The following is an 18,254-nucleotide window of genomic DNA, read 5'->3' on the forward strand; positions in this document are numbered from 1 at the left end:
TTTGCTGCTTATGCTGTTTGGCATGCAAGTGATCTGTTTGGTGGCTTCACCAGGTTGACAATGCATCCTCAGGTATATCTAGTGCTGCTCCTGCTCATGGTTGATCCCCTGACTCGATGGTAATGGTTAAGTGGGGGGTTATGCCAGGTCATGAAGTTACAGATTGTGCGGGGTACAATTCTGCTGTTGTTGATAGATGCCGGAGTCTGATTGGACTCTGTCCCATTTGCCATAGTGGTAGTACCATACAACACGATGGAGGTTATGCTCAATGTGAATAAGGACTTCATCTTTACCATGATTGTGTGGTGATCATTCTTATGATATTGTCAAAGACAGATGCATCTGTAGCTGGCACATTGGTAAGGATGAGGTCATGTATGTTTTTCCCTTCTGTTGGTTCTGTTACGATCTGCCACAGACTCTCTCTAGCAGCTATGTCCTTTTGGACCCAACCAGCTTGATCAGTAGTGCTGCTGCCAAACCAATCTTGGTGGTGGACATTGAAATACCCCTGGCAGAGTACATTTTGTGCCTTTGCCAACCTCAATGTTTCCTCTCGGTTAAAAGTGGAGGAGAACTGATTCATCAGCCGAGGGAGGATGGTACATCGTATTTGGCAGGAGGTTTCCTTGCCCATGTTTAGCCTGAATCCATAAGACTTCATGGGGTCTAAAGTCAATGTTGAGGACTCTGAGGCAACTCCTTCATGAGTATATAACAGTGTGCCACCACCTCTGCTGGATCTGTCTTGCTGGTGGAACAGGACATTTTCAGGGATCGTGATGGTGGTGTCTGGGACATTGTCTGTAATGTATGATTCGGTGAGTATGATTGTGTCAGGCTGTTGCATGATTAGCCTGTGAGACAGCTGTCCCAATTTTTGGCATTAGCTCCCAGATGTTAGTGAGGAGGACTTTTTGCAGGGTCACCAGGGCTATTTCTGCTGTTGTCTTTTTTGGTACCAAGGTCGATGGCAGGTGATCCATCAATTTTCATTTCTGTGAGACTTTGTAGCAATTGTTACGACTGAATGGCTTGCTAGACCATTTCAGAGCATAGTTGAGAGTCACCCAAATTGCTTTCGGTGTGGAGTAACATGTAAGCCACACCAGGTGAGAATGGCAGATTTCCTTCCTTGAAGGACTTTAGTAAACCAGATTGTTTTTTCCAACAATCAGCAATGGTTTTGAGTAGATTCTTAATTCTAGATTTTTAAAAATTGAATTCGAATTCCACCATCTGCCATGGTGGGATTCAAACCTAGGTCCCTGGATTAATAGTCTAGCAATAATACCAGTAAGCAATCACCTTTCGTAACTTCAAATTAGACACCTTTGTTTATTTGCATAGGTCTCAGGAAGTTTCTTTCAATCTGTGGTTAGATGACCACTGCAACCATTTTAGGTTCATGTTTCTTCCTTTCTAAAAACAGTTTTAGTCCACAAGACAACTCCGCTATAACAATGGAAGTAATATTTGACTCTCTATATTTACTGCTATCATAGCAGTACCCTGTTTAAATTTCAGGCCCTTTTTTCCTTAAGCTGGAGCATTATTTAGTGAGAGTTGCCTTGTGAATCACACATGGCTAAAGCAAACCTCATACTGCGATGATAATGAAGCTGATTTTGTACCAAAGATGTACATTTCATTCAAGTACAGAAAGCAATAACGTTTCAAAGAGCAGTGATCTTTATTTTGATTAAAAGCTTCAAATATCACAGCTTATGAGCCATCCATCCCATTATTTGATTTTTGTCTTCTGAAATGTCAGTTTCTTTGTTGGTGGTGTATGATTGCTTGCAATTTCAGCCGTGTAATATTGTTAAATGGTTATTATAGCAAAGTTCTTTCCAACTTAATTGGAATCTGTAAAGCTGCTACCAATATTGATTTCCTGCATCCTACAATAATAGCAGACAGGCAGCATAAATCCATTTTTGTTCTGATATATAATTTTGATGTCAGCAAAGCATGTGTTTGAATATTATTTGGTCATCTTTTAAGTCTATCATCTGGTAGTGGACTGATTGCAAATATATTTCAGCTAGCGCTTGAAAAAGGCAGCAGATGAAAGGAAATTGCACTATAGATTTCTGACGAGTGAAAGAGTATGCGTCAGCGTTGACCAGTTTTTCTTTTCCTCTTTTGCATGGCTCACCATAGCAACAATTGTCTGCATTTTCAGCCGTGGAGTAAAATGTATCTTAGCAACTTAAGCTTCCCCCACTATAAGAGCTGACTCAGATACATAAAGTGCTCTGTGATGTGCAAGAACTACAGATCATCTGGTAAGAAATCCAGCAATTATAGGGCAGAAATTGCGAGGCTTCACTGCCAGTGAGGATGTTGCTACGCAACACTGTGTGCTATGTAATGCTGAGAGCCTTAATATTTCTAGTCCTTTACATAAACTATTAGAATTGTAAATCAGCCATCATCGTCAAAGGGTGTGGTGCTGGAAAAGCACAGCTGGTCAGGCAGCATCCGAGGAACAGGAGAATCGACATTTCAGGCATAAGCCCTTCAACCAAGTTGAGGAAGTTTGAATATTACAGTCCCCAGCAGCTCTATTATGTGACCATTCAAGAACACCATTTTCTGAGTCAGTCAATAATCTGATTGATTATTGAAATACAGGTCAGAATTTTGTGAGATATGGTAACACACCTCTCAGTCCATCCCACCTTCCAGGTTGAAAAACCAGGACTGATCTTGTCAGACAGCTAACTGGTTCAGGCTGAGCCTTCCATCTGGTCAGGGAGCAAGTTTTGTATTCAAAGGCTGCCAACTAATGAATTAATTGGGAGACAACAGAACTACTGGGAGAAGTGTCAGCTCCTGAGCCCACAGGCTGTCTCCAACCTCATGGAGCTGTGGATCTGAAAAACTAGGTTATTTCAGGGTTTCACCGGGACCAGGCTGATGAGCCCTGGGAAGCTGGTGTCAGCTTTGGGACAGAGGGGAGAAGGCAACATGTGAGATGCGGAGTATCCACATAGAGTGTTAACCTCCATTGAGTACAGAAATTGTACCCCAGCTCACATAGTTTGACACTATCCATTATTAACAAAAATCTAGGGAATGTTATGAATCCTTTAAATAGCCACTTATTTGCCATTGAGGTCCCCAATTGGCCCTAGGGTAGATAGACCACCACTCTCTGCTCCCACTACTCATAGGCAGATGGTTGGATAATTAGTTGATTGAAAAATTACCATGAGTGCAAGTGTCAAATTATAATGCCAATAAAAATAAAATGGGTAATCATAAATCGTGACATACTGACAGACAACCATTAAAACTGCTTAAAATAACAAGATTACATATTGTGATAAATGCATCATACAAATAATTAGGTACACTGCAAAATGTAAATCTCCTTAATTTATAGAATAGAAATGAAATGTTTGCTACTTTGTTTTGTCCTTAAGTTCATTGGTAATACATTGCCAGGAAGAGTGCGTTAAATTTTCATTTGGGGAGACTAGTAAAATACCAGTACAGATGTTTAGGTGGCAGGCATGACATCAAAATCTTGATATCTGATTCTGTGGTTCCCCACCACATGCCAGCCACTCCTGGAGTGGAATGGGAGCATTAAATTTCATCCGCACTATAGAAACAGAACATATTGCAGCAGCTTCTGCAAATAGTTATTTCATTCATTCAGGGATTGTGAGCATCGCTGGCAAGACCAGCACTTATTGTCTCTCTTAAATTGCCTTGAGAAGGTGGTGGTGTGCAACTTATTGAACCACTCACATCTCAAGGCTATATGTACACCTACAGTGTTGTTTAGAAGGGAATTTTAGGACTTTAATCTATTGACCAATAAATTTCCAAGTGAAATGGTATGTCACTTGGAAAGCAGCTTGCAAATGGGGTTGTTCCAAAAACAACAATAATGACTCATATTTATATACATGTAATAAAACATTTAAAGACACTGCACAGGTGCGTTATAAACTAATCTCCACTGAGCCACATGAGAAATTGTTCAATGGTTAAATTTTATGGAGTATCATTTCAGAGGAAAGGAAGGTAAAGAAGCAGTAAGATGTGAGGAGAGAATTCCAGAACTAGGGACCTGGCCAACTGAAGGCAAAGCTACTAGTAGAGGAACAATTATAATTGGGAATGTTCAAGAGGCCAGAATTAGAGGAACTCAGATATCTCACAGGACTCTGGAGCTGAATGAGACTGTACAAATAAGGAGGCAAAGGCCATTGAGGAACTGGAAAACAAAGATAGGCTTTTAAAGTCAAACGCGACTTGAACGGAAGCCACTGTAAGTCAGACTACACATGGCTGATAGGGAAATGGGTCTTATTGTGCATTAAGACATGGACAGATATGTTTTGGATCACTTCAAATTTATGGAGAGTAGAAGGTGGGAAACCAGCATTGGAATGATCAGATTTGAAAGGTACTGAAGGAATTGTCGAAGGCTTCGGAAGCAGATAAGATGAATCAGAGTGAATGGGGGAATGTTACAGAGGTGGAAATTGGCAGTCTTAATAGATAACTTGAATGTGAGATTTGAAGTTCAGTTCAGGATCAAATCTGACACTAAGTTTGTAGAGAGAGTGGCATAAACTCAGACTGTTGCCAGGAGAAGTCTGGAGTCAGTAGCTGGGGAATGCAGTTTGAAATGGGGATGTAAAATAATGGTTTTGGTATCCCTAATTTTATCAATGCAATTCTGCACTTGCTAATCTTGGTAATCAAAGTTGCAGGTTTGATAGGTTCTGTGGAAGGAGCCATGGTGCGCTGCCGCTGCACATTTTGTAGATGGTACGCACTGCTACCACTGTGTGTCAGTGGTGGAATGAATGAATGTGGAAGGAGGTGTATAGATTGCCAGTCAAGTGGGGTGTTTTACATTGGATGTTGAGGAGCTTCCTGTGTGTTGGATCTGCACTATTCCAGGCATGTGAAGAGTTTTCAATCACATGCCTAAGTTGTGGATTGTAGATGGTGGCAAGCTTTGATGAATCAAGAGGTATGTAAGCAAAATTCTTAGCCTGTTTCTTAAATTAGTACTTTTCTGGCAACTCCAGATATGTTTCTGGTCAATGGTAGCCACGAGGGATGTTGATCAGTGGTGATTCAGTGATGAGATTCGTCCTCAATGTCAGTGCTGCATATCCACTTTGCAGCTCAAGACTGAATGGTGTCCAAGTCTTGCTGCATGCCAACACAGATTAAGTTATAAATGGTAATGAAATTGTGAAAACATTGGCAAATGTCCCTAGTTCTGGCCTTATATTGGCAAAAAGATTATTGATGAATTAACTAAGGATGGCTAGACATTGAACAGAACCCTGATGAACTCCTGCATGTATATGCTAAGATAAATATAAATAATGTAAGTTTGCTTACTAATTTATATGTTCTGTACCAAATGAAAATTAGGTAATTCAAATATAAAACTAATTGTGCCAAATTAGTGTCAGCTTTGTTTCCTCATATTTACAATTCCCTGCTTTCCTTGGGCATATGTCCAGATCAAATATATTAGTAGATATGATTTTTAGTTGATAAAAATTTGTGCCAAATACTTGAGGTGAAACTAATTATTAAGGCAGCAAATTCATAAAATTATTCCACAAATAAGATTGGTCTCAGTAGATAGTTTTCAGACTTCCTTATCAAGCTCCTCCCTGCTACACCAATAAAACATGCATTTGGAGTGGCTTTTTTTAAAATTTAGTGAAATAGCAATTTAAATTAAGCTAGCAAATCATAATTTATATTTAAAATAAAACAGTGTGCAAAGTTAGAGGAATATGCTATGTTCTGCCTCAACAGTATTATTGCAGTTATCTAATAAGATCACATTTCCTGCCTGTCATCACATCTTCAAATATTTTACTTGGGAATACATAATTTCCTTTACAATATTGTGGTTGACTCAGCTTCAATAAAGTGATAATTTAATCTGCATTCTAAAGATTCTTCAGTTAATAAGTTTCTTCTAAGCTTCATTTATGCCACCTGTTTTCAGGTGCTTTAATGGAGGGGCATCTAGTCTATTTAATCTACTAATCTGTAACTGATCTCAGAAAGCATGCAGTCTGTTTTAAAAGAAGCCCAAATGAACACATACTGTAGAATGTCTACACATTATGCAACACCATTAACACATGAATAAACTCGTCACTTTTCCAGTTTTCAGAAATAGTGCAATATAATTTAAAAAGGCTCAAATACTAATGTTTCTACAATGAAGCAACATTAAAAACTTGAATAATTCTTCCTTCAGTCTGGAAGGAACCATGTAACAATTTATGCCTAAAGACACATTCTTAGCTACTGAAAATGCTGTCTTTGTTCTGCTCTTTGGCACCTCTGTTTATTTTCTTTATCTATGCTATAGCCCACAACCACTATGTTCATGTTTGGTATCAAGTGATGTGCTTGGAATCCTTAAAATCAGGAAAATGTCCTTCAGCATGTATCATGCTACTTTCTGTAGACTTGAGCAAGTTTAAACAATTCCAAATGGTAATGAAATTGTGGAAATATCAGCAAAGATCCCTACTTCGAAAGGGTCATTGTTGAAATAATTAAGGATGGCTAGACATCCTTAAGCATAAATCGAAGCAGGTAGTGCAGGAGTTCTCTAAGACCATCCCAATAGCCAATTAGTACTAGGTACTGAGTTCTGGCAACAGTAATAATGCCTCAGGAAATTGCAGCCAAAGCAAAACCTGCAGCACCACAGAGAATCAAGAAAATAAATTAAAAGCAAGAAGCAGCTGAGCAGTGTACTCCTAAGATGTGGTAGTGACAGAAAAAGTGAGAATGTTTTCAAACAAAGGTTCTTCTGGTCGAGGTGTTAGGATTCAAAAAGAAGATATAAAAATTAGCATAAGGTTACTTACCCGAGTGCTCGCAGAATTTGAAACAAGATAAATGAGTTGACAGCACAAATCATTGCGAATAGATATGATTTAATGGGCATTGCAGAGACATGGTTGCAGGGTAGTAACAACTGGGAGTTAAATAGCAAGGGGTATCAAACTATTCAGAAGGACAGACAGGAAGGAAAGGGAAGAGGTGTAGCTCTGGTATTTAAAGACGACATCAGGATGGTAGTGAGACATGATATAGGATTAATGGAGAAAAAGGTTGGATCTGTGTGGATGGAAATAGTAAGGGGAAAAAGGGGCATAGTGTATAGCTGATCAAATGACAGCATTATAGTAGGCTGGGCAATAAACAAAATAATAACTGATGCATGTAGAAATGGTATGGCAATTGTCATGGGGGATTTAAATCTACATATACATTGGTCAAACCAAGTTGATCAAGGCAGCCTTGAAGAGAAGTTCATAGAATATATCAGCGATAGTTTCCTCAAACAGTATGTAATGGAACTCATGAGGGAGCAAACTATCCTAGATCTGGTCCCGTGTAATGAGGTAGGTATAATTGATGATCTCAAAGTTAGGGTGCTCTTGGAAGGAGCAATCACAGTATAGTTGAATTTAAAATACAGTTGTAGGGTGAGAAGATAAAATCCAAGATCGGTGCTTTGTTTAAGTTTGTGAAAAGATTTGTAGCTCGGGTGCTCGTTGTTGTGGTTCTGTTCGCCAAGCTGGGAATTTGTGCTGCAGACGTTTCGTCCCCTGTCTAGGTGACATCCTCAGTGCTTGGGAGCCTCCCGTGAGGTGCTTCTGTGATCTTTCCTCCAGCATTTGTAGTGGTTTGAATCTGCTGCTTCCGGTTGTCAGTTCCAGCTGTCCGTTGCAGTGGTCGGTATATTGCGTCCAGGTCGATGTGCTTATTGATTGAATCTGTGGATGAGTGCCATGCCTCTAGGAATTCCCTGGCTGTTCTCTGTTTGGCTTGTCCTATAATAGTAGTGTTGTCCCGGTCGAATTCATGTTGCCTGTCATCTGCGTGTGTGGCTACTAAGGATAGATGGTCCCATCGACCTGGACCCAATATACCGGCCACTGCAGCGGACAGCTGGAACTGACAACCGAAAGCGGCAGATTCAAACCACTACAAATGCTGGAGGAAAGATCACAGAAGCCCCTCACGGGAGGCTCCCAAGCACTGAGGATGTCACCTAGACAGGGGACGAAACGTCTGCAACACAAATTCCCAGCTCGGCGAACAGAACCACAATAGTGCTTTGTTATTAAACAAAGGAAATGACAATGGGATGAAGGAGGAGTTGGGAGCAAAGACTATTTGGTGAGACAGTTAAAGAACAGTAGAGGACTTTCAAAGCAATTTTTCACAGTGGTCAGCAAAAGTATATTACCAGTCAGAAGGGAGGACTGTAGGAAAAGGGAAAATCCGCCATGAATAACTAAGGAAATAAAGGAGGGCATCAATTTGAAAGCTAATGCATAAAATTTGAATTAAAAAATTAGTGGGAAACTAGGGGATTAGAAAATCTTTAAAGGTCAACAGAAAACCATGAGAAAAACTGCAAAGAAAAGTAAGATGGATTCTGAGAGTAAACAAGCTCAGAATATAGAAACAGATAGCAAAAATGTCTACAAATATAGAAAACAAAAAACTGTGGCTCAGGTAAACATTTTTCCTTTAGAGGATGACAAGGGGAATTTATTAATCGGAATGATGAAATGGATGAGACATTGAACAGGTATTTTGTGTCGGTCTTCACAGTGGAGACATACAGAACATGTCAATAATTGATGACAAGGGGACTATGGCAAGTGAGGACCTAGAAACTATCATTGTCACTAAACAAGTAGTGTTGGGCAAGCTAATGCGGCTAAAGAAAGACAAGTCTATTAGCCCTGATAGAATACATCCCAGGGTACATTAAGAGATGGCGGGGTAAATAGCAGATGCACTTGTGGTAATTCACCAACATTCGGTGGACTCTGAGGCAGTTCCGGCAGATTAGAAAACAGCAAATGTGATATTACTGTTTAAGAAAGAAGCTGGAAAAAAGGAAGGTTACTATAGGCCCATTAGCTTAACTTCAGTCGTGAGGAAAATGCTTAAATCTATAATCAAGGAAGAAATAGCGAGATATCTGGATAGAAATTGTCCCACCGGGCAGTCACAACATGGCTTCATGAAAAGCAGATCATGTTTAACTAATTTACTTGAATTCCTTTTGAGGGCATTATGAGCACAATGGACAATGGGGAACTGGTGGATATGGTGTGGCTGGATTTCCAGAAAGCATTTGACAAGCTGCTTCATAAAATAAAGGTGTGCGGTGTTACGGGCAATGTATTAGCATGGATAGAAGGTTGGTTATCTCACAGAAAGCAGAGAGTTGGCTAAATAGGTGTTTTTCTGGTTGGCGATCAGTGTCTAGTGGAGTGTCTCAGGGATCAATGTCAGGACCACAATTGTTTACAATTTACATTGATGATTTAGAGTTGGGGACCAGGTCTGGTGTGTCAACGTTTGCAGAACACATTAAGATGAGTGGTAGAGCAAACCTACTGAAAGCCTGCAGAAGGATATAGGTGGGTCAGGTGAGTGGACAAGGGTCTGGCAGATGGAGTACAATGTTGGTTATTGTGAACTCATTCATTTTCTTAGAAATAACAGCAAAATTGACTATTATTTGAATGGTGGAAAATTGTAGCATGCTGCTGTGTAGGGTGACCTGGGTGTCCTTTTGTATGAATCACAAAAAGTTGGTTAGCAGGTGCAGCAGGTAATTAAGAAGGCAAATGGAATATTGTCCTTCATTGCGAGAGGGATGGTGTTTAAAAATAGAAAGGTTATGTATCTGTATAGGGTGCTGGTGAGGCCACACCTGGAATACTGTGTACAGTTTTGGTTTCCATACTTGAGAAAGGGTGTACTGACACTGGAGGGGGTGCAGAGGAGGTTCACTAGGTTGATTCCGGGATTGAGAAGGTTGTCTTATGCAGAGAAATTGAGTACAGTGGGATTGTACTCATTGGAATTTAGAACAATGGGTGGGGATGGGGAGGGAGGTCTTATAGAAACATATAAAATCATGAAAGAGAATAGATAGGATAGAAGCAGAGACATTGTTTCCTCTGGCAGGTGAAACTAAAACTAGGGGGCATAGCCTCAAAATACCAGAAAGCAGATTTAGGATTGAGCTGAGGAGAAGATTCTTCACTCAAAGAGTTGTGAATCTGTGGAATTCTGTCATTGTAGCAGTTGAGGCTACCTCGTTGAATGTTTTTAAGGGAAAGATTGATAGATTTTTGAACAGTAAAGGAATTAAGAGTTCTGGTGAGTGGGTGGGTAAGTGGAGCTGAGTCCACGAAAAGATCAACCATGCTCTTATTGAATGGCAGAGCAGCCTCGGTGGGCCAGATGGCCTACTCCTGCTCCTATTTCTTATGTTCTTATTGGACACAATCCTGCATGTATGTGCTAAGTCAAATATAAATAATGTAAGTTTGTTTACTAATTTATATGTTCTACACAAAGTGAAAATTCATTTTCCATTTCTTTAATCTGTAATGACATATTAGGTATTTCAAATATAAGCTAGTTTAAACATGGAGTGATCAGTTTGGAATCCTTGAAGTCAGGGAGATGTCCTTCAGTATGTATCTGGCCATTTTCTGTAGACTTAGGCAAGTTTAAACAATTTCAGAAACCACTAACCATTTCCACAACATCAGTAACAGCCAATAGAAAACAACCGGCCACTTAGGACGGCATGGTGGCTCAATGATTAACACTGCCGCCTCACAGCTCCAGGGACCTGAGTTCGATTCCAGCCTGAAGCAACTGTCTGTGTGGAGTTTATACATTCTCCGTTTGTCTGCGTGAGTTTCCTCTGGGTGCTTCGGTTCCTCCCACAGTCCAAAGATGTGCAGGTCAGACAGCTTAGTCATGCAAAATTGCCCACAATGTCCAGGGATGTGTAGGTTAGTTGGATTAGCCATGGGAAATGCATGGTGACAGGGATAGGATGGGGTGTGGTCTGGGTGGGATGCTCTTTGGATGGTTGGCATGGACTCGATGGGCTTGCATATCATTCCTTTCACCTGTAAGTAAGTGACAGTCTGTTTAAATAATACTGGATTGGAATAAGTTTGAAAAAAAACAGGATTATAGACCTTCTTGCTGCCTAGTGTCATGGAGTCATAGAGATGTACAGCATGGAAACAAACCCTTCGGTCCAACCCATCCATGCCGACCAGATATCCCAACCCAATCTAGTCCCACCTGCCAGCACCCGGCCCATATCCCTCCAAACCCTTCCTATTCATATACCCATCCAAATGTTACAATTGTACCGGCCTCCACCACTTCCTCTGACAGCTCATTCCACACACGTACCACCCTCTGTGTGAAAAAGTTGCCCCTTAGGTCTCTTTTATATGTTTCCCCTCTCACCCCAGGGAAACGATTTTGCCTATTTACCCGATCCATGCCCCTCATAATTTTGTAAACCTCTATAAGGTCATCCCTCAGCCTCCAACGCTCCAGGGAAAACAGCCCCAGCCTGTTCAGCCTTTCCCTGTAGTTCAAATCTTCTAACCCTGGCAACATCCTTGTAAATCTTTTCTGAACCCTTTCAAGTTTCACACTTTTATGAAAGTAAGAAAGAGTGTTAACGGGAGCATTGAGTTCCAAGAGGGCAGTGCTAGCATTAAATCATGTGATAAATTGATGTACATTACAATCTTCTAGCTCTGTATAATTCATATGGAAGTTCCATGCATATCCATGAAGGGCATTAACAAATTGATGTCTAATACAGTTTATACCAGAAGTATGCACATTATCTTTGATTTGTGGGTTGAATCTATAGTTGGCAAAATATATAAGTAATGTCATTTGGAGCTGAAATGGTATTTCTTGCATGGCTACCATGATCTAAGGAGCTAAACTATGAAATGTCCAACTGTTTAACTGCTACTAATTCATGATCTTTTTTTTTATTTAGGGCACAGCCAGTGAAAGTACACTTGTGGCGCTTCTTGCTGCAAGAAAGAAGATGATTACACAAATGCAAGAAAAGTATCCTGATCTTGAAGAAGTCATGATCATTTCAAAGCTTGTGGCTTACACATCAGAGCAGGTGAATGTTGCTATTGTTGCTCTGTTCTTTTCTTTGACCTGACCTTATGAAATATTGAAAGTCACTGTTAAGAGTGTCTTTGACAAGGTGCCACACAGGATGCTTCTGAATAAGGTAAGAGCCTGTGGTGTTATGTGCAAGGGACTGGCAAGGATAGAGGACTGGCAGAGGCACAGAGTAGGAATAAAGGGGTCTTTTACAGGATGGCAGCCAGTGATGAATGGAATTCCACAAAGGTCCACATTGGGACCACAACTACTCACGTTATACATTAATGCTCTAGATGAAAGAACTGAGAGTATTTTTAGCAAACTTTGCAGATGAAATAAAGATATGTGAAAGGAAAGGAAGGGTTGAGGAACTGGGGAGGCTGCAGAAGGGCTTGGACAAGTTAGAGTGAACAAAGAAGTGACAGTTAGAATACAGTGTGAAAGTATGAGATTAAATATTTTGGTAATAACAGTAAAGGCATACTCTATTTACTTAATGGGGAAAGGCTTTGGGAATCTGAAGCACAAATGGATTTGGGGATCCTGGTTCAGGATTCTCTTAAGGTTAACGTACAGGTTCAGGTGGCAGCCTGGAAGGAAAATGCTAGAAAGTGGCTAGAATACAAGAGCAAGGATGTACTGCTGAGGATGCATAAGGCTCTGGTCAAACTGCATTTGGAATATTGTGGGCAGCTTTGGACCCCATATCTAAGGAGTTCTGAGCAAGGATTAACAGATCTGAAGTGCAGCTCTGATCTTTCTTTACAGATGCTGCTAGACCTACTGAGCTTTTCCAGCAATTTCTGTATTTTTTCTAAGAAAGGTTGTGTTTGCCTTGGAGGGGGTCCAGAGGAGGTACACAAGAATAATCCTGCGAATGAAGCATTTAATATCCAAGAAGCGATTGAGAACTCTGGGTCTGTACTTAGTAGAATTTAGGAGGTTGAGGTGGGCGCTCATTGAAACTTATATAATACTGAGAGGCCTGGATAGAGTGCACATGGAGGAGATCTTTCTATTAATTAGAGAGACTAGACCAAGGGGTGACAGCCTCAGAATGAAGGGACAATCCTTCAGAACTGAGATGAGGCATTTCTTCACCCAAAGTGGGTGAATATATGGAACTCATTATTAAAGTAAGGTTTTGAAAGGCAAATCATTGGATGTACTTAAGACAGAACTAGATAGGTTCTTGATTGATAAGGGGATCACACATTAAGGGGAGAGGCAGGGCAATGGGGTTGAGAAACATACCAGCCCTGATTCAGTGCCAGCGTATACTCGATGTACCGAATAGTTTAATTCTGCACCCAGATCCTATGGTCTTATTCGGTATGTCGAATGTTATAATAGCTGAGAACAGTTGATTGTGAACGTGACCAAAGTCATTAATATTGCAAAATAATATTAAAATCATTGCTTTCATCAGTTATTTTCTTCCTAATGTTCCGGGAAAAATAATGTGCTATACATCAAGTTGATAGACAAACCATCAAATGTGGCAAAGATTAGTGGTAAGCCAAAGGATTGGGAAAGATTTAGAAACCAACAAAGGACAACCAAAAATGGAGACAACCAAAAAAAGGCAGTATAACTGCCTTTGACGGTAAAACTGCAAACAAGATCAAGATGGACAGCAAGAGCTTCTTAAATATATGAAAAGGACAAGAAAGGCCAGAGTTAACCTTGGCCCCTTAAGGAATGAGTTTGGGAAATAACAGTGGGGAACCAAGAAATGGTAGAGGAGTTGACAAAATATTTTGCATTAATCTTCACAATAGATGACATAAATATCATTCCAAAAATAGTAAATAATCAAGGGGCAAAAAGAGAAGAGGAAATAAATATAAAAACTTACACGAGAGAAAAATTGCTAAAGAAACAAACGGCGGTAAACTCTGATACATCCCTTATACCTGATGGGATGCATCCTAGAATAACAAAGCTACAGAACTAATGGATGCACTGATAGTAATATTCTAGCAATCCTTGGATGCTGAAAGTGTCCCAGAAGATTGGATAACTGCCAGTGTCATACCTCTTTTTATAAGGGGAAGGAGATAGCAAAGAAACAGTTAGCTTTGAGCCAGTTATCTTAATATCTGTTATTAAGAAAGTATTAGATTCTATTATGAAGAATGTATTAGCAGAGCATTTCAAAATACATAATATGATCAAGCTAAGTTAGCATGACTTCATGAAAGGGAAATCATACAACAAATTTATTAGATTTCTTTGACGAGGTAACGAGCAGGATAGATAAAGAGGAAGCAGTGAATATGATATATATGGATTTTCAGACGGCACATCTTAAGGTACCACATGATAATTTAGCTAATAGGGAATATAATGTGGGAAAGTGTGAAGTTATGTAGTTTGTCAGGAAGAATGGGGGAGCAGATATGATTTAAATGGAGAAAATCTGTAAAAAGCTTAATGCTGAGTGATTTGTGAGTCCTTGAGCATAAATTTCAAAAAGCTGGCATGCACGTTCAGCAGGTGACAGGGAAGGCAAATGAGATGTTAGCATTTAGTTCAAAAGAAATGGAATATAAAATAGGGAAGCCTTGCTAAAACTATACGTAGCTATAATACTGAGTGCAGTTTTAATCCCCATATCTAAGGAATGATCTAAGGAGGCAATCTGGAGAAGGTTCATGAGGTTGATTCACTTTATGAAGGGACTGTTATGAAGAGAGGTTAAGTAGGTTGGCCTGTACTCATCGGAGTTCAGAATAATGGGAGATGACCTTATTAAACCATAAAAGATTCTGAGGGGACTTGATAAAGTAGATGCAGAAGAGTTTTTTTTTGGCTCCTTTATGGAAGGACCACAGGGCATAATTGCAAAATAAGGGTCAACGCTTTGAAACAGAGATAACAAAGAATTTCTTCTCTTTCAGTGTAGTGAATTTATGGAATTCTTTACTGCATAGGGGTATAGAGGTTGGATCAATAAGTATTTTCAAGGCTTAGATAGACTGATTTTTCATCAGCAAAAGAGTCACGAGTTATGGGGAAAAGGCAGGAGAGTGGATTTGAGGATTATCAGATCAGCCGTGTGATGGCAGAGCAGACCCAGTGGACTGATTGGCCTGCTTCTGCTTCTGTGTCTTATGGTCTCATTGTTTGACACTTAACAGGTTTGTGTTTTGAAGGATTGACAACCTAGAACATTAGCAAGACAAGCAAATGAAAGATGATATAAAACTTTTTCATACAGCAAGTTGTTCAGGTCTCAAATAAGAAACTAAATAAAAATAAGAACATAAAAGTAGGATCAATACCACTTGGCCCCTCATAACTGCTGCATCATTCAGCAGAGCATGGCTAATGTGCCTTAGGCTTCAACCACTGTTTTGGGTCAGCTCAAGGCCATCAACTCCTTGATATTTCCAAATTACATCTTCCTGCATTTTAAATACTTTCAATGATCCAACATCCACAATTCTCTCTGATAGAGAATTCAAGACATTTGCTACCCTCTGGGAGAAGAAATTCCTTTGTATCTCAATTTAAAATGGCTGTCATAGTCAACATGGTTTTGTGAATGGGAAATCATGTCTCACAAACTTGATTGAGTTTTTTCAAGAAGTAACAAAGAGAATTGAGGGCAGAGCAGTAGATGTGATCATTCTAGACTTCAGTAAGATGTTCGACAAGGTTCCCCATGAGAGACTGATTAGCAAGGTTAGATCTCATGGAATACAGGGAGAACTAGCTATGTGGATACAGAACTGGCACAAAGGTAGAAGACAGAGGGTGGTGGTGGAGGGTTGTTTTTCAGACTGGAGGCCTGTGACCTGTGGAGTGCCACAAGGATTGTTGCTGGGTCCACTACCTTCCATCATTTATATAAATGATTTGGATGTGAGCAAAAGAGGTATAGTTAGTAAGTTCGCATGACACCAACATTGGAGGTGCAGTGGACAGGAAAGAAGATTACCTCAGATTACAAATGGGTCTTGATCAAATGGGCCAATGGGCTAAGAAGTGGCAAAATTAGTTTAATTTTGAAACATGGGAAGTGCTGCATTTTGGGAAACCAAATCTTAGCAGGATTTATAAACTAATGGTAAGGTCCTGGGGAGTGTTGCTGAACAAAGAGACCTTGGAGTACAGGTTCATAGCTCCTTGAAAGTGGAGTTGCAGGTAAACAGGATAGTGAAGAAGGCATTTGATATGCTTTCTTTTATTGGTCAGAGTATTGAGTACAGGAGTTGGGAGGTCATGTTGCGGCTGTACAGGATATTGGTTAGGCCACTGTTGGAATATTGCATGCAGTTCTGGTCTCCTTCCTATCGGAAAGATGTTGTGAAACTTGAAAGGGTTCAGAAAAGATTTACAAGGATGTTGCCAGGGTTGGAGGATTTGAGCTATAGGGAGAGGCTGAACAGGCTGGGGCTGTTTTCCTGGAGCGTCGGAAGCGGAGGGGTGACCTTACAGAGGTTTACAAAAATATGAGGGGCATGGATAGGATAAATAAACAAAGTATTTTCCCTGGGGTGGGGGAGTCCAGAACTAGGGGGCATAGGTTTAGGGTGAGAGGGGAAAGATATAAAACAGACCTAAGGGGCAACCTTTTCACTCAGAGGGTGGTACGTGTATGGAATGAGCTGCCAGAGGAAGTGGTGGAGGCTGGTACAATTGCAACATTTAAAAAGCATCTGAATGGGTGTATGACTAGGAAGGGTTTGGAAAGATATGGGCCAGGTGCTGGTGAGGATCAAAAATTTGAATTTAGGCTATTGTCAGAAGCAACAAGTATATGTAGATTTTTATGAACTGCAAAATATCTTTTCAATTTAAAATAACACAACAAAATGGCTGAAAGTAATGATTTGACTCTGTGAACTTGTACTATTGCTTTGCTGAGTTAAGCTAAATAGAGGATAAGAGAATGCAATGTATTTTTCATAATATGAATTATAAGACAGTGATTTGGTATTTGAACTAACCTTGAACTAGCAAACATGAGTTGATTTTGTGCGTATAACAATCTATTTCCACTGAAATATCATTGGATTAGCCTGTTGTCAATTATATCACCTTATTACAGTTGATTGGACTTTTCTTGTAATTAACATCCCTTTCCCAGGAAATATCATTGGATTAACCTGCTGTAAATCATGTCACCTTACTATATATGATTGGTCTTTTCTTATAATGAAAGCTGTACTATTTCTTAAATTACACATTATTTATATGTTTTTTTTCGAATGTAATTGCGCCATTTCTCCATGGAAAACAGAAGCTTTTAACCTCTGTGTTGCTGGACAAATGTGCGCCAGGCTGCCTTAATTTATTAAACTGATAACCTTGCTTTAAACAGTCCTTACTCCTAGTGATTCTTTTGACTGATCCTGAGACCGAGAAGTCCTGCAAGAGGGTCTAGATCTTCACTGGCAGGTGGGACAAAATTGTGTTAGGGTATCTGGTCGGCATGGACAAGTTGGACCGAAGGGTCTGTTTCCTTGCTGTACATCTCTATGACTCTGTATCCATTAGTTCAAGATCTTCTTATTCATAGTAACATCTTCTCAATATCTATCCTGTCAATCTCCCGCAGAATCTGCTACATTTCATTCTTCTAAACCCTCAGAAATAAAGACCTAACAATCTTCATACATTAACCCCTCTAACCAAGGAATCAACTTAGCAAATGTCATTTGTACTGCCTCCAATGCCAGCACATTTCTTCTTAAATATGAGGACTAGAATCATACACAGTACTTGAGGAGTAGCCTCACCAATACACTGCACAGTTGTAACAAGGTTTTCCTACTTTTATACCCCAACTCCTTACCAACAAAGACTAAAATTCTTTTTGCCTTCTTAATTACTTACTGTACCTGTATACATCTGTGTTTCATGTACAAGAACAACCAGATCCCTTTGCTGTACTATTTTTGTAATCTCTTTCATTTAAATACTATTTTGCTTCTTAATTTTTCCTACCAAAGTGCATAAATTCAACCACATTCCTGAATTAAATTCCATCTGCCAAGTTTTGGTAGACAGGCAGGGGGCTGGAAGAACACAGCAAGCCAGGCAACATCAGGAGTTGGAGAAGTTGATGTTTCGGGTGGATGCAGTTTCAACTGAAGCATTCAGTTGAAGACATTGGATGATTATTCAAATAGGAACAATATGTATGAGTATGGAGAAGGTATTAAATCAACATGCTCAGACGGCAAGTGAGGACACGATGGTCTGAAACAATTGCGTAATTT

The 18,254-nt window shown here is 39.9% G+C and overlaps 1 protein-coding gene across 4 annotated transcripts in view; it reads left to right on the top strand.

Moving 5' to 3' along the window:
• The window catches only part of ddc (dopa decarboxylase), a 114,242-nt gene that overhangs the window by 15,350 nt on the left and 80,638 nt on the right, over positions 1-18,254 (top strand). For all 4 annotated transcript variants that reach the window (XM_072575613.1, XM_072575616.1, XM_072575615.1 and 1 more), the window contains exon 5: positions 11,897-12,031. In XM_072575613.1, the coding sequence (XP_072431714.1) occupies positions 11,897-12,031 (135 nt within the window). The remainder of the gene's footprint in view (positions 1-11,896; positions 12,032-18,254) is intronic.

This window comes from Chiloscyllium punctatum, chromosome 8 (assembly GCF_047496795.1).
Source record: "Chiloscyllium punctatum isolate Juve2018m chromosome 8, sChiPun1.3, whole genome shotgun sequence".
In the NCBI taxonomy this organism is placed as follows: domain Eukaryota; kingdom Metazoa; phylum Chordata; class Chondrichthyes; order Orectolobiformes; family Hemiscylliidae; genus Chiloscyllium; species Chiloscyllium punctatum.